The 25,133-nt window shown below is 35.3% G+C and overlaps 1 protein-coding gene across 2 annotated transcripts in view; it reads right to left on the bottom strand.

The window, feature by feature from the left end:
* KLHL18 (Kelch like family member 18) overlaps positions 1-25,133 on the bottom strand; it is a 144,358-nt gene that overhangs the window by 93,455 nt on the left and 25,770 nt on the right. For both annotated transcript variants that reach the window (XM_090412818.1, XM_090412819.1), the window contains 2 exons: positions 15,027-15,225; positions 2,417-2,714 (listed from right to left, as the gene is read on the bottom strand). In XM_090412818.1, the coding sequence (XP_090268944.1) occupies positions 2,417-2,714; positions 15,027-15,225 (497 nt within the window). The remainder of the gene's footprint in view (positions 1-2,416; positions 2,715-15,026; positions 15,226-25,133) is intronic.

Genomic DNA, 25,133 nt, shown 5'->3' with positions numbered 1-25,133 from the left:
TCATACAGCCCAACAGTATGGAATTCTCAAAATGCTAACACACAGAGCCAGGGCTATTTGTTCTAGTGATGCAGCCCTTGCTACAGCTCCTACAAAATAGATAAAATAGTACATGCACACCTACTTCCAACCTCCTCAAACACACAAGAGCAAAGTTCTACAAGATTAGGTAAAAAATAAAAAGTGCAATATAGAAGTCATTACAAGTTGGAGACTATTTTTTGAGTAAGCAATGGATATGAAAAACTCTCTTAAGATCAACTTGAACCTAGAAACTGCTGCAAAAACTTCTTCCATACAATATTAGATGCCAAATTAGGACTTTAGGTCCACTATGATTTGAAGTGTTTCACATACCCATTGTCGCGTGTCTATTGTAACAAAAAGCTGTGCCCTGAAGATGCCGGTCTGAAATCCAAAATAATGTAAGCTAGTTAATAAATATCTTTGTATGATTTATTGTTTTTTGTTTTGTAATATTATGAAATAAAGAGATGAATAACATTTAAAACGTAAGCTTATCTACAAAGTTTTCTCTCTGTTCATGCAAGATGAGCTTGATGCAAACATCTTGATGGAGACTGAGGCAACATAGAGAGGGGGAATAAAGTAGGATGAAGGCAATAAAACAGGATTATTTTTTGATAGTATTGAAATTCATTAAATTATCTCCACTCCACTTAAGGAGATCAGTATTTAAGAGTGTTTATGGAAGATCTTGAAACTCAAATGGGAAACAGAGGAGGAGGAATGAAGAGTACTGTCACTAGAAAAATTACGGAGAGAGAGAGAGAGCTCATTGATATATAGGAGGAGAAGCATGGGTGAAATTATTATAGAACCCTGGGGTACGTCAGTATTGAAAAAGAAATCAAGTGAGAAGTCATCCACCATTGTGGTCAATGAACAACCATAGAGGAAACTGGCAATCCAATCACACAAAGGGTAGAAGGGAGAAAATAAGATGGTAGCTTGGTAAGAAGACATCAATGCTAAGCCCAGTCAAAGTCTTAGAGATATCAAGAGCAATCAGTGTGAGTTTCTTCAAATCTGCATGGCCTGTGTCCTTTTACCATCCTTACCTGTCCAAAGGCAGGTAAGGATGGTAGGAGGACTGCTGCAAAACAAGATTAAGAAATCCATATTGGTGATCACTGCTTAACTGATGAGTTTCCAAGGTAGTGAAGCAGTTGGTCATTGATGATTTTCTCCATAACTTTCAAGAGAACATTAAACAAAGGCAATGAAATAATAGTTTAGTGTTGATTTTTATCTCTCTTTTTAGGGAAAGGTTGGATAAAAGCTTGCTTCAATGCTCTTGGACAGAAACCAGATGAGTATGTAGCTTATATAGTTAGTACAGAATGGGCATTAGTTTGGCACAAGTTTTTAGCAAAATTGGAGCAATACTATCTGAACCGTTAAACTCACCAGTATCATGTCTACTGAAGATCTTTATGATGTCCTTCTGGCTGCCAGAAGATCAAAGGAAGATGCAGGATTTGATGTAGGATTTCTTTTCAGTACTTCACATCAAAAGTAGATGTTAAAACAGAAAGGAAGCTTTGTATAGTTATAAATACTCCTATGTAAAGAACCAAGGTTGGAATTTATGGGAAATTGAGCTTTAGAACCAAGTTCCAAAATTTCAGGTGCTCCAGTGAAATAAAAATATTCAGGCAGATGAAATCTGCCTGAATATTTTTGACCTGAATGACCCGAGATGAAATGATACATCTCTCAAAATTTATTGCAAATAATGACTGCTTTCATACAAGACTATATGAAAAGAATTTAGCACAAACTTGCCTATTTATGCTAATATGAAATGTGATTTTCAAAATGTCTACCAATAATAAACTTGCATGAAAACAACATTCTCCTAACTGGCTCAAGATCAGGCAACTGTATTTTATAAGTCCTATGCAACTCTTATCTACAATATATGCCCCTTCTTTTATTTTTTAAATTTATTTTAGCATTTTTTTTTTATCAAGCAAGAAACTGTTGTGTATCATTCAAAATATACTAAAAAGATCATATGGACTATCATTAACAATCATTTCAATAACATTTAAACAAAGCACTATAAATAAGTGAAAATTAATGAAAATAAATTTTCAAAATAAAGATAAAGATTTCAAAATAAATATTCAGAATCTTTTATCACCAACATCATTACTGCCTCAAATACCTATAAAGAATATAAGAACTTCTTTCATTAAAAATATGGTATTTTAACATTGTTTATTTATTTTTTAATTTTCAGCAAATAATTATATTAAGTGGAATTTTCTGAAAGGAATATTAAATATTGTATTTTATAATTCACTGAAACAGAAAAATATAAACAAAAAGATTAAAGTTTTTTCAAGTTACCTTTAGAATTAACTTATCATACCTATCCCGAACTTACCTGCTTTTGTAAGGCCTCCAACAGCATAGATAATCCCAACAATATCAGGACAACAACGAGGTCTAGTCCTAAAACTTTGAAGCAGTGGTCGCCTTTCAGGCATAAGATGATAATCCTTAGCTTCATCTAAAAGGTCCCTACACCTGTGAGATGTACGAATCAATTCTTCTGTTGCTACACGATCTGTTAAATAATGAGGTGTTAGAAGTGGCATCCGTACTTTGGTTAAAAGTTCTGCTAATACTTCTTTCCTTGATTCAGAATCTTTTTTTACCCACATCATTACTGCCTCAAATACCTATAAAGAGAATAAGAACTTCTTTAATTAAAAACGCATATTTTCGCATTCTGTAAGTGAAATTTATCAGCTGATCAACAGTCAGGAAAATATATCAACAACAGTTCAAAGCAGTGATTCATGATATAACATCAGAGGGACAAAATACCATAATTTGTTCCTCTGATAAAAACAGGAGAGCCTCTGTAGCTCAGTCAATATAGACAAATCCCTTTGGTCAGAATGACCTGAGTTCGATTCCCGTCCATGACAGAGGACCTTTATCTAGTCTCTTTCAACTAAAGGTGAGTTAGCTGGCCTCATACAAAAGGTAGGGATTTTTTTCACCCAGAAACTCAGGTTTTTCATCCCCCAGAACTGGCAAACTGACCTTCATGAACACACACGGATTACAGTCATGAATATCACCCTTAGAGAGATGCAGCAGAAGAGTGACGAACCAGCTGTATTAATTCATCATAAGCCCCTCATTGGGGGGGGGGGGGGGGACTCAACCTGTCTTAAGGGACAGATGGAAAAGATAGGATAGGAGGATAAAGACAGGTGAGGGATTTGATGTGTTGTTTCAAACCAGCATCTTTTTGTATAAACATGGAAGTCCTATTGCCATCCACAAATGGCATCCCTCAATCTCAAACCAAAGATTCTAGAGACCTGACACCACCACCATAGTCACTCTTCTCTGAACCTTTTCCAATATACCATGTCCCCTTGAAAACCAGGTGAACAAATCTGCATACTGTAATTCATATGTGGATACTATTAACTTGATCTGATCTTCCCTTTCCGTCATTTCCGACCGTAGGTGATTTTGTAGGTATTGCCCACAAAGTATTCCTGGTGAGATTTTTACAGGGTAGTTCACCATTGCTTTCCCCAACCCCCAATTTTATCAGGGCTCGGGATCGGTTTGCCTGTTCTGGGGGATGAAAAACCCGAGTTTCCGGGTGAAAAAAGCCCCTACCTCTGTATGAGACCAGCTAACTCACCTTTAGTCGAAAGAGACCAGATAAAGGTTCCTCACGTTGCTGATGGGAATCGAACCCAGGTCTTTCCGACCAAAGGGCTTCATCTATACTGAATGAGCTACGGAGGCTCACTATTAATTTACCTCACTTAATTTCCTTCCAACATGGTGAAATGTCAAGTCATGTTCCCTCACCAACATTGAATTTAAATAATTTCTCACACATTGCCTGTTCATTCACTCCTGGTCCCTCTTCTGGCATTCCCTGTCTCAAGATCTGCATGATGTCAAATTTACAAGGATTATTATTAAATGGACAACTACATGGAGTTGGATGACTCCTCATATGAGGATCACACTTTATTTTTCACAGTGCCTATCAACAGGTGATGTAGATATATGGAGGATGACTTAAATATGCTGGCGGTATGAGCAAAGGTAAATGTGTTAGTTTAACATGGCAAGTGTAAGGTGATGCACTTAGGAGGTGAGATCACATGATGTACTATATTAATGAAATTGAACTGCAAGAAGTTGATGAGACAAGGGACTTGGGGGGGGGAGGAGATTGTGGACAGAGAACTTAAGTTTAGAGGGTATATTGCAAAGGCGGCCAAAATAGCACATCAAATTACATGGTTGCTGAAATACACACTGAGAAGCAAGGATAGGGAAGTTATTGTTCCACTTTATAAGACATTAATAATGCCACATCTGGACTCCTTGGTGATGAAAAAGTGGTGGAGAGGATCCAGAGGCAAGTGACAAAGATTGATGAAGGTCTGTGAAATGTTTTCTATGAGGAAAATTGAAGGTTTGTGGGCTCCAAAAACTAGCTGATAGGTGTAAGAGAGGAAATATGATAGACGCATATAAGGTGTTTTATAGGATTGACACTGACTTTTTTTCTGTGCAGTGCAGGAAGGGAGAGAACAAGGAGTCATCCCTGGAAATTGTAACAGTGCGGTTAACAAGGGTGTTAGGACCAGATTTTTTTGCTCGGAGAGTGATGAATGTGGAATGATTGTCAGAGGTGGTTGCAAGTGCTTCATCTGTGAATGAGTTTAAGGAGAAGTATGACAAGTATCATGTGAATAATGGTTAGTGTGTCAATGTAGGGTCTCCTGCGATGAGTCTTCTAACTCCATGTTACTGTTATAATATTTATAGTAATAATACTTTCTATAAACTTATTCATCAAAAAAACACCCACGACTACTTCTGCTAACCCATCCACTTATTCAATACACCCAAGTATAAAATCTAGCTTGAGTTAACCATACCCTTATACAACTCTGGGGATGGGGGGGGGGTAACCCTTATTCTCTCCTGTCCTGTCACATACTGAAACATTTCTTTAGTATCTATTCTATTAAACCTCCTTATAACTTAAGTTTATATTCTATCATATATTCTCTTTTCTGCTTATTAAATAAACTTTGTTTAATATACACAGTAATCCAGGTGTGATGTGTCAGATCATTATCAAGAAGTGATAACCTTCTTATTCCTGCTTGTCTATAGCCTTCACCATCCAAGTGATCTTTTGAGCTATTCTACCCACTTCTGCAGTACATGTTCTGAATTTTAATACCCTGTCCATCATCACTCCCAAATTCCTAGCCCCAATAGTTTCTTACAGTGCAGTTTCATCTGTATAATCCAACAGCTTGTTAGATTTTCTTACAGTGCAGTTTCATCTGTATAATCCAACAGCTTGTTGGATTATACAGATGTCTTTCATTATAGAGTGAATAATCATACACTTTGTCACATTAAAATAGCAAACGTTATACTATCAGCCTATTAAAATCATTCTGAAATCTCTACATGATTTTTATTATCTTTCGGTACCAGTTTTACATCTTAAGCAAACAACTTAATATTACTCCTCAACTTATTTCCTGTATCATTCATGCACAAATTAAATAGCAGCATCCCAAACACAGAACCATGTGACACAACACTGATTATCCACCCTTTCCTTGATTCTACTCTACCGTATACTAATCTTTCACAAGTTTCATATCCATCTCTGTTTACTTCATTTGTGGCTCCCACTTTAAGATGTGACTCAGCTATTAAAATCCTACCTGATTTATTTTCTTGACCATGGGCATGCTGTCTGATATTGCTTCTTTCAATAATCATCAGTTCCACACATATATCCATTCTTAGCTGAAATTTTCATTTGTTCGGCACTCCCAATCTCCCAGCTAAAGACTACCATGATCACATATATGGTATCCTGCTGAACTTTGCAAAATACAACAATATCACCTTCTAGCCATTTTTTTAAACTCTACATTAACTATCACTTTATCATAGAAAGTAAATAAATTACTATAGCAAGACCTACCCTTAATCAGCGATGAACCTCTTTATACAATGGAACTGTTTTATCTCTTTCCAGTTTCTTCCATTCTTCTGCTCAAAGGCATTTCTGATTCTTTTGCACATTCAAATACTACGCAGACTATATTCCACTTAATCCATGGCCATATTTGAATTAAATTCCTGCAATATCACAAACACCTCCAGTTATTCTACTTTTATTTTACATTATTCCCTGTTGCTGCAATATCTCCAACTGATTTATACATTCTTGTGAAGTGATCACTCATTAGATTTGACTATTTCTTCTACTTTTGTTACATTCCTACCATCAGCATTCATTAAAGTTATCCTTCCATAGTCATTCTTTTTCACTCATTACACAGCAAAAGAAACTCTAAGGATTTCCTTTAACCTGTTTGACTAATTACCGCCTTTAATCTGATTTCACTTTCTTATTATGCTGCTCATCCTTTGTACTGCTCATTTGTCTCTTCATTTTGTGGCTTCTGCTTTGCAGTGTGACTCATCCATTCAACTCCTACCTGATTTATCTTCCTGACCCTGGGTATACCATCTAATATTGCTTCCTTCATTAGATGCCAAGAAATTATATTCTGGGTTTCATCTTTCATCCAAGTGCAAGCAAAAAAGTTTGCATGTGAAGTCACTTCACGACTGGGTTACTTGTATATAGACGGTAATGACTTCACATGGTTGCCTTAGTATCCCATAATGCAATGCACATATCCTTACAGACATGCATAATGGTGTGCTTTATGGGAAAGGCCACTGGCCAGACCAATTTCAACATTTATCGAGGTTTCATTAATAGGAGCCAGACTAAGAAATGGCACCAAGGTTGAAGTAATAAAGAAGTCATATTTTTATATACAAGTAGCCAAAAGGTGTCACACCCTATTACTAAAATACTCTGGATTAGAGATAGATGCTGAAAGTTTTTTTCTGCATTACTTCAACCTTGGTGTCACTTCTGGATCTGTCTCCCACGGATGAGACCTAATAAAGGTCGAAACCAGTCTGGACAGTGGCCCTTCCCATAAAGCATAGCATTATACATGTCTCTAAGGATATGTGCATTGCATTACATGATATTAAAGCAATTGATGTGAAGTTTGGTTTGGTTTATAGTTTATTTGGCACAAAAACAACAAACGTCATACTACACCATGATAAAAGTTAGAGCTATACACAAACAAGTTTTAAAAGAGGTATACCGTGAGTAGACATATCGATACAAAATTAATAACGAAAAACTCACGTACAAAGATTATTTAATAGTATACTTTTCACCTGTGTGTCACAATCATCTTCAGTACATTTTAAGCTCAAATTAAACAATAACTGACAATTCCAAAAATGTGCATAAACAGTTAAAGAAAATTGTAAACAATATGCATGTACAAAAGTTGTTGGAAGTTTTTCCACTTGGTTGAAAAAGGAAAAGTTGGTCCTTATTGGGGATCTAAATAGCAGAGTAGGAAATGATTGTGAGACATACAGAAATATTTTGGGAAAATTTGGAGAAAAGAGCAAAGCTAATAATAATGGCAAATATCTGTTGGATTTCTGCTCAGGACATGGACTGGTTATTACTAACACCATGTTCCAACATAAAAATGTGCGCAAATTCACATGGAGAGAAGAGGCAAGGAATAAGAAAAGTCTCATTGACTATGTTATTGTTCATAGTGATGTTTTCTCAATGATGCAGGATACCAGAGTGTACAGAGGATTTGAAATTGGAAGTGATCACCATTTAGTCTTGAGCAGGATAAAATTGAATTTCATATTGAAAAGAATAACATGTAAGAAAGTTTTAAAGCGAATAAAAGTCGAGCAGCTCTCAGATGTAAACTGTAAACTAAAATACACAAAGATTATTGAATAAAAAATGAAACAGTTTGAGAACAGGAATCAAACCTTGGAAATTCAGTGGCAAGCCTTGAAGAAAGCCCTGATTGATTCAGCTAGAGAGGCATGTGGTGAAGTTGTCTGCAAGAATAGAAAAATTAGAACTCCATGGTGGACACAGGAAGTTAAAGAGGCAGTGAAGGAAAAGAGGAAATATCAAAATATCAAGCATATCAAAAGTTCCTGGCAAATAAGTCAGCTTGTGCTCTTAGAGAATACAGAGACAAATGTAAGAAAGCTAAACACTGTGTAAAACTAGCTAAACAAAAGTCATGGAAGGACTTTGGCAAGAATATAGAAAATAAATATCAAGAAGGTGGCAAAATATTCTGGAGGTTGTTGAAGAAACTTAAGAATGGAGGAAAGAGTGCTGTAAAAGGAGTTAGAGAGATGATAAAGGTGACATGAAAACGGGAGAAAAAGATATCCTTGAAGTATGGAGTAATTACTTTGAAAAATTGCTAAATGAAACAAGCAGTGATGACAGTATAGTGGTAAAAAACACTGACCAGGTATGCAGTCAGGAATACATATCCATATTCGAAGAAGAAAAAGCCATCAAAGGCTTGAAATGTGGAAAGGCAGCAGGAATAGATGATATTCGACCAGAAATGCTTCAGTATGGTGCTATAAAAGTCTTACAGTGGCTGCACTGCATAGTTCAGAAAGCCTGGATAGAAGGACGAATTCCCAATGATTGGAGTAGAGCTCTCATAGTACCCATATATAAAAAGGGAAATAAAACTGAATGTGAGAATTACAGAGGTATTTCCCTACTGAGTGTTCCTGGCAAGATCTATGCAAGTATACTTGAGAAACAGTTGAGAAGAATTGTGGAAGAAAAGCTTGGTGAAGAACAAGCTGGATTCAGGCCAAATAGAGGCTGTCATGATCAGATCTTCACCTTATGACAAATAGTCGAGAAAGCATGGGAATATAACAAAGATCTGTATTTAAGTTTTGTCGATTTGGAAAAGGCATATGACAAGGTGCCAAGAGAGAAGCTATTCAATACGCTACAGTTATATGGTATGAATGGGGCATAATATCAAGCAATACTTAGTCTTTATTTGAGTTATAAGTCAGCAGTTAGAATTGAAGGAAGTACAGGAAGATGGTTTAATGTTAAATCTGGTGTGAGACAAGGATGTACATTATCCCCCTCTGTTATTCATTATCTATATGGATCACATTATGAAGGAAAGTGGTATTAAACATGATTTCAAAATTGGAGATGTTAATGTCAGCTCTTTGCTTTATGCGGATGATGTTATACTTCTAAATAAATCTGCTACAAGTCTTCAAGATTCTCTGACTAAATTGAATAACTGTTGTAATAGATATGGTATGAAGGTCAGCATTAAAAAGACAAAGACAATGAAAATAGGCAGAATCATTGAAAATGTCAACTGTGTTGTGAATGGAGAACCTGTGGAACAAGTAAAACATTTCAGCTACTTAGGCACAATTTTTAGTGAAGATGGTAAATTAAATATAGAAATAGACAACAGAATCAGCAAAGCTGGTATGGTGGGAAGTCAATTGAATAAATTCATATGGAATAAGAGAGAAATTAGTCAGAACACTAAATTAGCTGTACACAAGACAGTGTTCAAACCAGTTTTAACTTATGGATCTGAGAGCTTTGTCAGAAGTAAAACACTTGACCAAAGACTAGAGACCACAGATATGAGAGTACTGAGAAAGATTAGATTCGTGAACAGATGGCATCAATGGCAATATCATATTAAAAACGAGGATATTAGGAAAGAACTTGACATTGTCAGCATCCAGGAATGCGTCAGCAGAGCTAATCTCAGGTGGTATGGTCACTTAAACAGAATGGGCGAAGAAAGATTAGCAAAACAAGTGTTCTCTGCCAGGTTGGCAGCAAAACGACCCAGAGGAAGACCAAGATATAGGTGGATTGATACGGTACAAAGTGCCTTAGACGATAGAAATATAAGATCTGATAATGTTGGAGTCTTGACAAGTAACATACTAATTTGGAGGAAAATTGTAGATAGAAAGTTAGTAATGATGTAATTTTTTTCATGTAGTACTATCATATCCTGTACACCCCCCCTTGAGGGTACATGGCAGGAATTTGATGATGATGAGAAATTAAATACTTGGTTTAATCCTTTATCCAAGTGCAAGTAAAAAAGTTTGCACCTGAAGTATTTTCAGGACTGGGGCAACTCATAGATAGATCCTACCAGCCTTATTGACTGAATGGTTAGCGCATTCGCTCTCCAGCCAAAGGCTGCGGGTTCAAATCCTGCCGTGGGCATGGATGTTTGTGACTGTCTGTGAAAATACTAGTAGTAGTGGTGGTCGGCAGTAGATGGTGTTGGTATAAATGAGGAAAGTAGTTGCAGTTGGTGGCTCGGTGGAGATGGAGAGTTGAAAAGTAGATGCCCTCGCTCGATGAGTCCTTGGACTCCACGGAGGTGTTATGTAATAGTAATAATAGTAATATTTGAGCCTTTCTGGCCAAATCTCATCTACTCCTGTTGTCTTTCACATTTCAGGTTTTTGATGACTTTTCCCACTTCAAGTATGGATATGTATTCCTGACTGCATTCCTGTTTGGAGTTTTTCTACCATCATGCTGACACTGCCTGTTTCATTTATCAGTCTTTCAAAGTAATTACTCGAGATATCTAGAATATCTTTATTTCATTTTTATGTCACCTTTATCATCTCTTATTCTTTTTACAGTAAGTTTTCCTCCATCTCAAAGCTTTTTCAATAGTGTCCAGAATATTTTGCCACTTTCCTGATATTTATTTTCTCTGTTCTTAGCAAAGTCTTCCCATGACTTTTGTTTAGCTAGTTTTACACAGTAATTTGCTTTCTCACATTTTTTTTCTGTATTCTCTAAGAGCACAAACTGACTTACTAGCCAGGAACTTTCGATATACTTTCTTCTTTTCCTTCACTGCCTTTTTAATTTCCTGAATCCACCATGGAGTTCTGATTTTTCTATCCTTACAGACAACCTCATTTCTCTGTCTGAATCAATCAATGTTTTCTTCAGTATTTAAGGTTTGGTTCTTGTTTTCAAATTCTTTCATTTTTTTCTTCAATGATGTTTGCACATTTTAGTCTAGAGTTCACATCTGAAAGTTTCTCAACCTTGATTCATTTTAAAATTTTCTTACACACTCTTCTATTCAATATGAAATTCAATTTTATCCTGCTCAAAACTAAATAGCGATAACTTCCTATTTCAAATCCTCAGTGTAATCTTGTGTTCTGAACTAGTGGGAAAAGATCACTATCAAACTATAACATAGTCAATGAGACTTTGCTTATTTCTTGCATGTGAATTTAGGCAGATTTTTAAGTTGGAATATGGTGTTAGTAATAACTAATCCATGTCCTGAACAACAGCAGGCATTTACCAATTATTAGCTTTATGCTTTTCTCCAAAATTTCCAAAAATATTTCTATATGTCTGGTAATCATTTCCTAATCTGCTGTTTAGATCTCCAATAAGGACCAACTTTTCCTTTTCACTGAGCAAGCTGCCTTCTCTAATGCCTCAAAAAAATTCCTCCATTTCTTCCTAGGTAGAACCTTCTGTGGGACCATAAGCATAAATAAGTCTCGTTGTCCAGTTCCTCATTCTGATATTTGCCCACATCACTACTTGATACTGCCTGCCATACAAGAAGATTATCCTCATATTCAGTGTTGAATACTCTGGTTACTCCCTCTTTTCCCTGATTGTTATTTGCCAGAATATAACGTTTTGTATTTTTCGCTTAGAAAGATCTCACCGGTTTTTGTCTTCTTTGTTTCAGTCACACTTATTATGTTGATCTGACACTTATCCAATTCTCCTGCCAGTTCCATTTCTTTTCCACTGATACTTCTTATATTGATAGTATTGTTGGATTCTAAATAAGGAGAAATTTAAATTATTAATATTCCTTACAGAATCCAACTTAATTCCACCATACCAAGGGCTTATACTTGTAAAAATTATATGATATTAATCCCATGATTGTAAACTATTATTCATGTAATTGCCTTGAGTTTATTTATTAAATTTTATTAATTAATCTAAAATATGTGTTAGTAATGATAGGACCTTGTATTGAAATATTATTCTGTTTATTTTGATTATTCCTAATTTAATATTATGAGGAATTGTATATATAAGTTTAAAATGCCTTATGTGAATTATAATATTTTCATTTTTATTTATCACTACCACTGTAGCCATTGGAGAGGGTCTCCTCTCCAATGGCTACAGTGATCACAGTATCAAAAAAATAATCAACTCCTCCCCCATTCCCCGTCCGTCTCATCAACAAGATTTTAAAAATGCCATCACCATACCCTACATCCGTGGCACATCCGAAAAAATAGCCAAGATACTAAAACAGTACAACCTACACACAGCATATAAGCCCCACCGCAAACTTGCTACCCTTATCCGTTCTACGAAAGATCAGCTCCCTCCCCTCTCTCTGCCTGGAGTTTACAAAGTACCCTGTTCCTGTAAGCTGGCGTACTTTGGACAGACAGGCAGATCAGCATCCATCCATCTAGAGGAACACAAATCTTACATCCTCAAACACAACTATGACCATTCAGGCTTGGCTGACCATGTTTTGGACACCACCCACAGGGTATCATGGAAGAAAACCACCATGCTCCACCACAGCAAATTCAAGAAAGAGAGACTTTTCTTAGAAGCAGCAGCAACTCTCAAAAACCAACCAAATCTCAATAAATACGGTTGCATTAAGCTTCCGAAGATTTGGGAAACACTCATCACCAGAGTTCCCACCTTACATTCCAGGCCACCTACTACTGCCCTTAGAGGGCGCTCTACCTAGATAGGACTTTAGTGTCACCCACGTGGTTGGGCTTAGTATTGTTTGTTATTTGTGTATATGTTACATTAATTGTTTTTGTAATCCCCATAGATGTCCTAGTGACTAGGACGAAATATAGGAAGTATTAAATTCTATTTTAATTCTTTTTGAGTGTTGTAAAAAATCAATTAAGCCTCCAACATGATGTCCTCACAGCACTTAAGCCTCTACACACGTATGCTTTGTTATTAATCAGGGAGAGGTCATGATTGTTGAGCATTCACTCAATCATATGACTTCCTCTATTCATCTTGGTACTATCCCACAGAGTGTTATGTCCTTTAAAGTCATCCATTAGGAATATGGGCTGAGGCAGTTCATTATGAGATTATCAAGTTCCATTTCATTTACTTCAGAACTTGGTGGTAAATATATATTGAGCATACTGTGGTTAGATACCCCAGAAATAGGTGAATTGCTACTGCTTCCAGAGCAATATTTATTATTTGAGTAGTACTTATATTCCTGATGGTAGGATCCTCATGGAAACAATAGAGATCATATAGCAAGAAAGAAATTGAATTTATACACCTATTGAGGGATAATTACTTGTGAGGAAGCATGTGCTAGAGGTGACTTGGGGTGCAAGACTATTGGACCCGGCCACAGAATCAGAAGTATCCATAACCAAGGCAGTATCCACAAGAAGTATCCATAACCAAGCACATTGCTTCTGATTGGCAAAAGTGACCATGGGATCTTAACTTGGGAGATTGTAAAAAATGAGGCTGTCAAGAAGGGGTATGTGTGGAACTATAAGCAAGGTGATTATGACAAGCTTAGGATTAAGCTTCAAGCTGTGCCATGGTATAAATACCTGCAAAGCAAGAATGTTAATAGTGGAATGGAAGATAGTTAAGAGGCATCTAGAGGAAGCAAATGTCAAAATGTATATCTAAGGTAAGGAGAGTTAATCAGGTAGGCATTAGATGGAAGTAGTATCATTTAGTATGAGCTGCAGAAAATTAAATTGTAGTGGAGGATATATAAGAAGAAAGGTGACACCTTACATACATACATATGTATGTCATAGAATACAGTGTAAATACATAAATGTAAATACCGTTGTGGGATTATGGGATATCAGCTCACATTTTGCAGGTATGTGCAAGGAAACTGGCAATTAAACAGCCTCAGACTAGGCTGTTTAATTTCAGTTTCAGTTCTGGTAGATTTCCAAGGGAGTGGAAAGAGGACAATATAATTCCCTTGCATAAGGGAGGCTCTAGGACTGCAGTAACAAATTATAGACCAATCAGTATCTCAGGAATGGTGGTAAAAGTACTGGAAAAAATTGGTCATAAAGAGAATTCAAGAATGGGTGGATAGCAATATGGTTCTCTATGATGAGCAACATGGCTTTGTGAAATTGGTCTGCCTTAATAATTTACTATAATTTTATAATGGGGTGACAGCTGAGTTGGATAAGAGAAACGGATACACAATGATTCTGCTGGAGTTTGCAAAAGGCATTTGACTGAATACTACATGGATCTCTTTTATACACAAAGAACAAATGGGGATGGCTATGGCACTGCTTATGTGGATAAGAAGATGGCTGCTGAACAGATATCAAAAAGGGTATATGGAGGAGCGGAATCCAGGTGAAATCTGGTGACTAGAGGCGTGCTGCAAGGTTCAGTGCTCAATCATATCTCGCTCCTCTTCATCTCATCTTCTATCCACAAAATTCTATAGTCTACGTGCCTTCAACTTATCCTTATAACCAACACTGTACAGTCCTGATATCATTTGTTATCCATCTCTTCACCTTCTCTAAGATTATTTCATCACTTTCAAATCCTGACAACCAGATCTGACAGAAACCAAGATATAATCTGATCAAAGCTTTATACACTGGGTCCACCACCACTCTTTTATCTCTCATGGTCAATGTTCTCCTCAACAATGCAACAGCTTTTTGAGTTGTCTTCACAACCTTTGCAACACATCTTCTGAACTTCAAATTTCTATATACAATCACCCCTAGATCCCCTTGCTTCCTCCACCTCTTATAGTATGACTACAAAGTGAGTACAAAGCATCACATTTGACACTATTTTAATTTTAAATACTGACGTTTTCATTCAATTCAGGAGTCCTGATTTTAAATGGTTATATCCTATAATCTGAATAAAATATATAATCTCTATATAAAATAAAAAAACAATATAGCCTTACCTGCTCTTCACTGATCACATGTAGCCCATCTCGACCTATAATTTCTTGCACATCAGAAAATGGTAATACTAAAAATTCTTCTGAATGAACTACTTCAATAAAGTGCTTCTGAATAAATCTATTTGTTGCGTCTACTAAGGATGAGCATCCAAGAGTATCTGCAAATGCTCTAATACCTAACACATTGTTTGGATGCAGCCTATGAAATTAAAAGTAAATAAATATCCTAACCTGAATATTCACAAGATATGTACTATTTTTTATTCCCAATATGTTAATTTTATAAGTTCATTGCAATTAAACTAAAATTGTAAGTAATTTAAAAATATAATTTATAAACACCTGTACATAACCATTCCAATAAAAGTTACTGGTATAATTGATTCTGACTACAGAAAAGCCATTTACTATAACAAACTACTGAATGAAAAGTTCTGGCCAGGGTGCCCAGTGGGTACAATGATAAGCAACCTAAAATAAATTCACTATCTACCTAAAGATAAGGCATCACTAGACACAATCTAGTGATGCCTTATCTTTAGGTAAGACGTCCAGTGGATGTTTCATTTTGGGTATCCTTATTTTATGATTCTAAATTTTTTGACTGTTATCACAACTTCACAAACAAACTACATTTCCAAAATCTATTATAGTTAAATATTAAAACTGTTGCTTTTAATCTGGGTATATATCTAGCTAATTTTTACAACATTAGATAATCAACATATTCATTATAGACATACCAGGACATAAGACACCTTAGGTTCAAGACCACCATGGCAGAGTCAATCACTATTCCCCCCCTACACACAAACCCATACATGTAAATGCATGTAATGGTTTAATAATATTTTTAAGCATAGATTGTTATATACAGCATGTGCATGTACAAATAAAGCTTTTATTTATGTCATTTCTGTAAAAGAACACAATCAGAATAACATTTGCAAACTAGAAGTTAGAAACAGATAACTGCAGTTAAGGATAACTATTGTATGTTAGAATTGTAGATAATTAATGTACAGGTGAATTCATTTAACTACCTAGGATGTACAATCACATATGAAAAAGAAAAAGATAAAAACGTAAAAATTGCAAAATATTTAAAAATAACAGGTGTAATTAACTCTATATTTAAACCAAACCTAGTTCAAAAACCAACCAGGCTAAAAGTATACAATACATTAGCTCTACCAGTCTTAATGTATGCAAGCGAAATCTGGACAATAAAACAAAAAGACAAACAAAGATTAACAACAGTAGAAATGAAGTTTATGAGAAAAACTGCAAAGTATACCCTATTTGATCACAAAAGAAACGAAGATATTATGAAAGAATTAAACCAAGAACCAGTAATAGAAAAAATTAAAAAATATAAACATAAATGGATGGAACACATTCAAAGAATGAAAAGAGAAAGATTACCAAAACAAGCCATTAGGAAAAAGAAAACCAGGACGTCCTCTTAAACGATTCAACGATGACTTCTAAGGCCGGAACAAGCCATGCTAGGCCTAAATCCTTGATACGCATGATGATGATGATTAATGTACTATTAACTGGTGTAGCACTTTTCACTTCATTAAGAACTTTGTTTTTAACAACTGTAACAACAGCTATGTGAAGTAATTAGCCTGCGGCTTATCTCAGTGTTCGATACACCATCATCATTATGTTGGAGGTTTAATGGACTTTTTACAACACTCAAAAAGAATTAAAATAGAATTTAATACTTCCTATATTTCGTCCTAGTCACTAGGACATCTACGGGGATTACAAAGACAATTAATGTAACATGCACACAAAAACTTACAATACTAAGCCCAACCACGTGGGTGACAATAAAGTCCTATCTAGGTGGAGCGCCCTCTAAGGGCAGTTGTAGGTGGCCTGGAATGTAAGGTGGGACCTCTGGCGATGACTGTTTCCCAAATCTTTGGAAGCTTAATGCAACCGTATTTGTTAAGATTTGGTTGGTTTTTGAGAGCTGCTGCTGCTTTAAGAAAAGTCTCTCTTTCTTGAATTTGCTGTGGTGGAGCATGGTGGTTTTCTTCCATGATACTCTGTGGGTGGTGTCCAAAACATGGTCAGCCAAGCCTGAATGGCCATAGTTGTGTTTAACGATGTACGACTTGTGTTCCTCTAAGCGGATGGATGCTGATCTGCCTGTCTGTCCAAAGTACGCAAGCTTACAGGAACAGGGTACTTTGTAAACTCCAGGCAGAGAGAGAGGAGGGAGCTGATCTTTCGTAGAACGGATAAGGGTAGCCAGTTTGCGGTAGGGCTTATATGCTGTGTGTAGGTTATACTTTTTTAGTATCTTAGCTATTTTTTCCCGATTTCAGATACTAAAAAAGTATAACCTACACACAGCATATAAGCCCTACTGCAAACTGGCTACCCTTATCCGTTCTACGAAAGATCAGCTCCCTCCTCTCTCTCTGCCTGGAGTTTACAAAGTACCCTGTTCCTGTAAGCTTGCGTACTTTGGACAGACAGGCAGATCAGCATCCATCCGCTTAGAGGAACACAAGTCGTACATCGTTAAACACAACTATGGCCATTCAGGCTTGGCTGACCATGTTTTGAATAAAAAACAACCAAAGAGTATCATGGAAGAAAACCACCATGCTCCACCACAGCAAATTCAAGAAAGAGAGACTTTTCTTAGAAGCAGCAGCAGCTCTCAAAAACCAACCAAATCTTAACAAATACGGTTGCATTAAGCTTCCGATGATTTGGGAAACAGTCATCGCCAGAGGTCCCACCTTACATTCCAGGCCAATTACAACTGCCCATAGAGGGCGCTCCACCTAGATAGGACTTTACTGCCACCCACGTGGTTGGGCTTAGTATTGTAAGTTTTTGTGTGCATGTTACATTAATTGTCTTTGTAATCCCCGTAGATGTCCTAGTGACTAGGACGAAATATAGGAAGTATTAAATTCTATTTTAATTCTTTTTGAGTGTTGTAAAAAGTCCATTAAACCTCCAACATAATGTCCTCACAGCACTTAAGCCTCTACACAAGAACACCATCATCATTTTAGTATCTAATGTCAAGAAGGTGGCAAAATATTCTGGAGGTTGTTGAAGAAGCTTAGGGATGGAGGAAAGAGTGCTGTAAAAGGAATTAGAGATGATAAAGGTGAAATGAAAACTGGAGAAAAAGATATCCTTGAAGTATGGAGTAATTACTTTGAAAAACTGCTAAAAGCAGTGATGACAGCACAGTGATAAAAAACACTGACCAGGCATGCAGTCAGGAATACATATCCATACTTGAAGTAGAAAAAGCCATCAAATGCTTGAAATGTGGAAAGGCAGCAGGAGTAGATGATATTCGACCAGAAATGCTGAAGTATGGTGGTATAAAAGTCTTACAATGGCTGCACTGCATAGTTCAGAAAGCCTGGACAGAGGGACGAATTCCCGTTGATTGGAGTAGAGCTCTCATAGTACCCATATATAAAAAGGGAAATAAAACTGAATGTGAGAATTACAGAGGTATTTCCCTACTGAGTGTTCCTGGCAAAATCTATGCAAGTATACTTGAGAAACGGTTGAGAAGAATTGTGGAAGAAAAGCTTGGTGAAGAACAAGCTGGATTCAGGCCAAATAGAGGCTGTCAGGATCAGATCTTCACTTTACGACAAATAGTCGAGAAAGCATGGGAATATAACAAAGATCTGTATTTAAGTTTTGTCGATTTGGAAAAGGCATATGACAAGGTGCCAAGAGAGAAGCTATTCAATACGCTGCAGTTATATGGTGTCAATGGGGCATTATATCAAGCAATACTTAGTCTTTATTTGAGTTGTGAGTCAGCAGTTAGAATTGAAGGAAGTACAGAAAGATGGTTTAATGTTAAATCTGGTGTGAGACAAGGATGTACATTATCCCCTCTGTTATTCATTATCTATATGGATCACATTATGAAGGAATGTGGTATTAAACCTGATATCAAAATTGGAGATGTTAATGTCAGCTCTTTGCTTTATGCGGATGATGTTATACTTCTAAATAAATCCGCTACAAGTCTGCAAGATTCTCTGACTAAATTGAATAGCTGTTGTAATAGATATGGTATGAAGGTCAGCAATAAAAAGACAAAGACAATGAAAATAGGCAGAATCATTGAAAATGTCAACTGTGTTGTGAATGGAGAACCTGTGGAACAAGTAAAACATTTCAGCTACTTAGGCACAATTTTTACTGAAGATGGTAAACTAAATATAGAAATAGACAACAGAATCAGCAAAGCTGGTATCGTGGGAAGTCAATTGAATAAATTCATATGGAATAAGAAAGAAATTAGTCGGAACACTAAATTAGCTGTATACAAGACTGTGTTCAAACCAATTTTAACTTATGGATCTGAGAGCTGGGTCAGAAGTAAAACACTTGACCAAAGACTAGAGACCACAGATATGAGAGTCCTGAGAAAGATTAGAGGCGTGAACAGATGGCATCAATGGCAATATCATATTAAAAATGAGGATATTAGGAAAGAACTTGACATTGTCAGCATCCAGGAATGCGTTAGCAGAGCTAATCTCAGATGGTATGGTCACTTAAATAGAATGGGAGAGGAAAGATTAGCAAAACAAGTGTTCTCTGCCAGGTTGGCAGGAAAACGACCCAGAGGAAGACCAAGATATAGGTGGATTGATACGGTACAAAGTGCCTTAGACGATAGAAATATAAGATCTGATAATGTTGGAGTCTTGACAAGTAACATACTGATTTGGAGGAAAATTGTAGATAGGAAGCTAGTAATGATGTAATTTTTTCATGTAGTACTGTCATATCCTGTACACCCCTTGAGGGTACATGGCAGGATTTTGATGATGATGATGATGATGTAATGGTTTATGAGTTGTCTTCTATTTTCACTCCATTTGAACAATTAATTAAAAAATAATTATAAACAGCTTATAATTCACAGATGAACACAGAGAGATACAGCAAGAAATGCAAGAATTATTAGTAGAAATTAGTAGAATTATAAACAGAAAGGGATCCACTGAACCTGTAAGCTTTGCAGCACATGAAAGTAGATAAATTCATAAACTTCATTATGGTTGCAACTTCAAACTCCAATAAAAATATACGCTTTATAGAAAGTATTTTACCTTGAGTATAATAAATGTTAAAGATACCAAGCTATTTTAAACCTGGCTTTATTCCATTTCCCAAGTAAGCAAACAGACAAACAAGTCAAGTTTACGCTTGCAAGTGTTGCAAGTCTAGCTGATCCTACGCGTAGTGCCAGACCAAGGCAACTCATGGTAAAAGTAGAATAAGCTCTGATCACTAATCTTAATATTTACCCTTAATGCAAAGCACGTCTCCTGAAGGAGATGTATGATGTTTTGTATTAAAGGCAAGGGGGCCACTACCCAGACCGGTTTCGACCTTTATTGAGGTCTCATCAGTGGGAGTCAGGCTAGAAATACCAAGATTTTAGTAATACAGAGCTTATAAGTATTTTACCAGAACAAGTTACCATAAGGTGTTTTAACCTTATTAAATAAAAACACTTGCAGGCGCAAACTTGACTTGTTTGTCTGTTTGCTTACTTGGGAAATGGAGTAAAACCAGGTTTAAAATAGCTTGGTATCTTTAACAAAAATATAGGCTGTTCTTAGCAACAAGTATCTTAACAACACTTTTATTCTCCACTGCACAAGTTTCTGAAATTCCAAGTCAGACTGAGAGGTAGATTGCAATTTGACTCACTGTTTTAAGTTATGCACAGTGCTGCACTATGAATACAAGTTTTGACATGAATCAGTGTTGCTGCATGTACAAAGGAACTTTCACAGAAGCTGACAAAGAAAGAGTGAGATGATAACAAAACTAAGAAAAAGAAAATTTAAATTTTCTGTAATTGCATATTATATAATTTTGTAATTAACAAAATTATTTTCTTATATTCTGTATAGTAATTTTAACTGCACAATTTTTTTCCCCAACACTACATTAGAATAAAGTGTGCCCTAACATGATTCAATGTTTTTCTCTGACTTTGGTTGATGTAATCTCAAAGGGTCCTAAGTTTAATGTTATAAATGCTGTAAAACTTGAGAGCACTACTAAAAAATAAATTAATATACATATACAAAAATAACATAAGCAGTACAGTAATGGATGAAAAAGAGGCAAATTCACTTTGAATTATTATTTGCTTTATCATTATAATTATAAAGCAGTAATGGGTTCCATAATGTGAAATAGCATGAACTCAATTTATTTGGTATGAATCAAAGCTGAATTTTCCTGATCATTTTTTGGCAAGTTGAAAACACTATATCTAATCAAAATCATTTATCCAGAATAGCAATCACCATTCCTCACCTGGTGTTACTTCATTCCCAAAATATTAAAATAAAATATGATAGAGTGTCCTCCTGCAATGAGTCCTTGGAGATGTCAAGTAATAATAATAATAATATTTTACAACTGACTAAGCCTTGGTAAAACATTGCATATTATTATAAAATATTGCTTTCCTTACTATACAGTTGTGCAGTCCTGTGGAAATGGTGTTTGCATCCAAAGTGCTAGCCTACCTGAAGAAGGACCATCAGGGCCGCATTTACCATATGGTGCATTAGGCGCAAGCTGGGGACTCACTCTCTATGGGGCCATATTTTAAAACTTTACTCCTCAAAAACAACAATATAAAAAACAGCCTAGTTATAGTTGTAAAATAAAATACTTATTTTTAAATATTAAATTCATAATATAAACACTAGAGGCTGCTGAAAAATTTTGTGAGGCCTCCCAGCTCCATTTGAATTACATTGTTCTTTCCTTAGAATATAAAACTAACAGGAACAGCTGCATTCCATAAAATTCATGTACATGAGCGTACCGCCAACAAGGCAAAAAACTATTGGGCTAATAACTATTTTGTTCCCTATATCTATATATTTCACACAACTGTAGAAGAGTGAGAATAGAAACAGAATTATACAATGTTTTTTTTTTAGCTTATCGCTGTTCCTTAGTTTTCTATTCTAAGGTTCTATCGCATGGCTGTAACCCAAAGTTAAGTCATTAGTACGCGTGCGTGACAACTGATAATTTAGCTACCGTTATTTGGTTAGTATTTGTAAAGCAGTATGCACGTGTATATACCTAATTTTATGGTTAAAGTAGTTGCTGCAATTGGTAAAAATATATTTTTTAATGAATTTATTATTCTAATTTTACTGTTACTCATTTATTTTAACTAAACCAAGATACTACTGTTTATATTTTTGTATTTTTTTTAGCTTTTAACGTAATTATTTATTTATATGTTTATTTTGGATTTAATAAATATTTATTTAGCTTTCGATAGTATAATACACATAATGATTCCAAGAAAGTTTGAATTCAGAGCTAGTAAAAGAAAACAACTCAATGACTCAGAGAAAAGGAAAAACAGCTAAATAGTCAAAAGGGAGCAATTTTGTCTTTCTTATGTTCCTCTGAAAATGAAGGAAGTGAAGAATTTCATAGAACTGAAGTACCTCAAACTTCTCGGAATGAAAGCGAAACATTGGTATCAGGAGGAGATGAAAGTGAAAAATGAAGAACATCAAAATAATGTGGAAAATACAGAAGGAGAGAAAGAAGTAAATGAAACAAATCAAGAGGGTTTTGAAGAAAATTTTCAATCGGAGTCTGTACTACTTACCAGCAAGCAATCTATCCTACCAATATAGCAGTGTGGCCAATTAGTATTAATGAACAATTTATTAAACATATTTTAATAAATATGCCTCAAAATGTTGGTAAAATCGAAAATTAAAAAAAAAAAAAATACGCAGGACGCAATAGAATATGTCAGAAATGTAAATGAATCACACTTTTACTGTAGAAAAGGTGAATGGCTAATTTTTTCAGATTAATGATGGAATTTTAATGACTTGAGAAATATAACACAAACTTATGTGATCATGAGCACTCTACTGAGCATATAGAAGTGATGTGCACATATTGTAAAAGAAAATCAAGTTCTGTAAATAGTCAAATTGATTCTGAATTGATGAAACAAATACAATCTGAAGAAAATTATTGGAGAGAGGTTTAAAAAGAATAATAGCTACCATTAAGTTACTGAGTAAACTAGGGCTAGCATTTAGCGGCAATACAAATGATATTTTTCTGATTCTCGGGGGAATTATTTATCGTGTTTACATTATTTAAGTGGGGTGGAAGGGGTGGTGAAGTGCAATACATAGCCTCTCCCACTCAAATGTCAATCTCACCTTCCCGTGATCCATCCTGTTCTAAAAGTACAAACAAGGCACTGGCGACCGAGTATGGGCAGTATAACCCTAACAGAGTAAATGCTGTTAGATCTGCTGTCCAGAGGCGTTAGGTAGCAGCACAACCACTGGACTTACCCAGCGACAGGTTAGTAACCTGCCCTGGGGAAATTCAAAATACTTTCAAGTTTCATGCAAAGAAAAGACCACAATCCAGGAAACGGTAAATGAAATTGGAAAAAGGAACACATAATGAAGATTGCAACATGGAATGTGAGAAGCATTGCACACAAAGAAGAACTTGATGAACAACTAAACCAAGCTAACATAAAGATATGTATAGTAACAGAAACAAAGAAAAAACAAAAAGGTACAAAAGAAACAAACAACTACAAACAAATCTACAGTGGGGTAAAAAAAGAAGAAAGAGCAAAAGCAGGTATAATGATTATGGTACATAAATCCCTAAAGAACAATACTGTATATTACAACTATTTGAATGAAAGACTAATAGAAATTAGACTCAAGACATTAAGAGACCACATAACAATAATTGGTGCATATGCACCAGAAGAGGGAAAAGAAGAAGACAGTAATATATTTTATAAAGAATTACAGAATGCCATAGATAAAACAAACAAAACTGACTATTTACTACTAGCAGGAGATTTAAATGCCAGAATAGGAAACAAAAAATACAAAACAGACACATAGGTAAATTTGGCGAAGATACATGTAATCAAAATGGTCGCGGATTGCACAATTTTGTCATTTATAATAATATGAGAATAATGAATTCAATGTTTAAACACAAGGAAATACATAAATATACTTGGTTAGCCAGAGGATACAAATCAGTAATTGACTACATGATCACAAATTTTAAATTAGCAGAGTTAATTTTAGATGTAAGAGCATATCGAGACTTTGAATTAAACTCTGATCATTATATGGTATCAGCAAAAATTCGATTTAAACCAAAGTGGATAAAAACACATAAAATTGAAAATTCATACCAGCCAAGCTACAAAATTTCTTCATTACAGGATCCTCAAGTTAGACAATAATATCAAAAATGCACAAACTTAAAAACAGAAACCACACATGAATCAAGTGACATAGAAGATGAATGGGAAAATTTGAAACAAATTCTCACAAAAGCAGCAACAGAAACCTTAGGAATAAAGCACAAATGGATTAGAAAAAGAGGACTACGAGACTGGAACAAAGAAATACAAAATATAATAAAAACAAAAAAGGATAGTTACCAGAAATGGCTAAATTCCAAAACAATAGAAGCAGAAATAGAGTATAAAAGAAATAGCGCAATTGCAAAATGAGAAGTAAGAAAAAAACAGAGAAAGATGGAACAATTTTGTAACAGAACTAGAAAAGGATTTATTTAAGCCACAACCCAAAATCTATAAAGTAATAAAATACATGAATAAAGAAATAAAAGAAAAGATAAATATACAAACAATAGATTTAGAAAAATGGGTGACCTATTTCCAAAATCTCTGGACAGATGAGAACAATGAAATAAAATTTTATAAGACAAAGAATGACCTAAAAGAAAATATCACAATGTTAGAACTGAAAAATATAATAAAGAAGATGAAAATATGAAAACACCAGGAGAAGACAATATAAATATAGAACTATACAAAAATGCAGGTGAAAAATTTAATGAAAGACTTCTGAAATTTTTTAATATGGTTTGGATGTCCTGAAAAACTCCTAACTCTTGGAAAAAAAGCACTGGTTATCCTAATCTATAAAAAAGGAAATAAAGACGATCGCAATAATTATAGGGCAATTAGCCTGCTGAATACAGGATATAAAA

This window comes from Typopeltis vanoorti, chromosome 23 (genome assembly GCF_054136105.1).
Source record: "Typopeltis vanoorti isolate ZY-2024b chromosome 23, IOZ_Tvanoo_1.0, whole genome shotgun sequence".
Lineage (NCBI taxonomy): Eukaryota > Metazoa > Arthropoda > Arachnida > Uropygi > Thelyphonidae > Typopeltis > Typopeltis vanoorti.
Note: the sequence above shows the minus strand (reverse complement) of the source record. Positions and strands in the feature narration are given on the sequence as shown.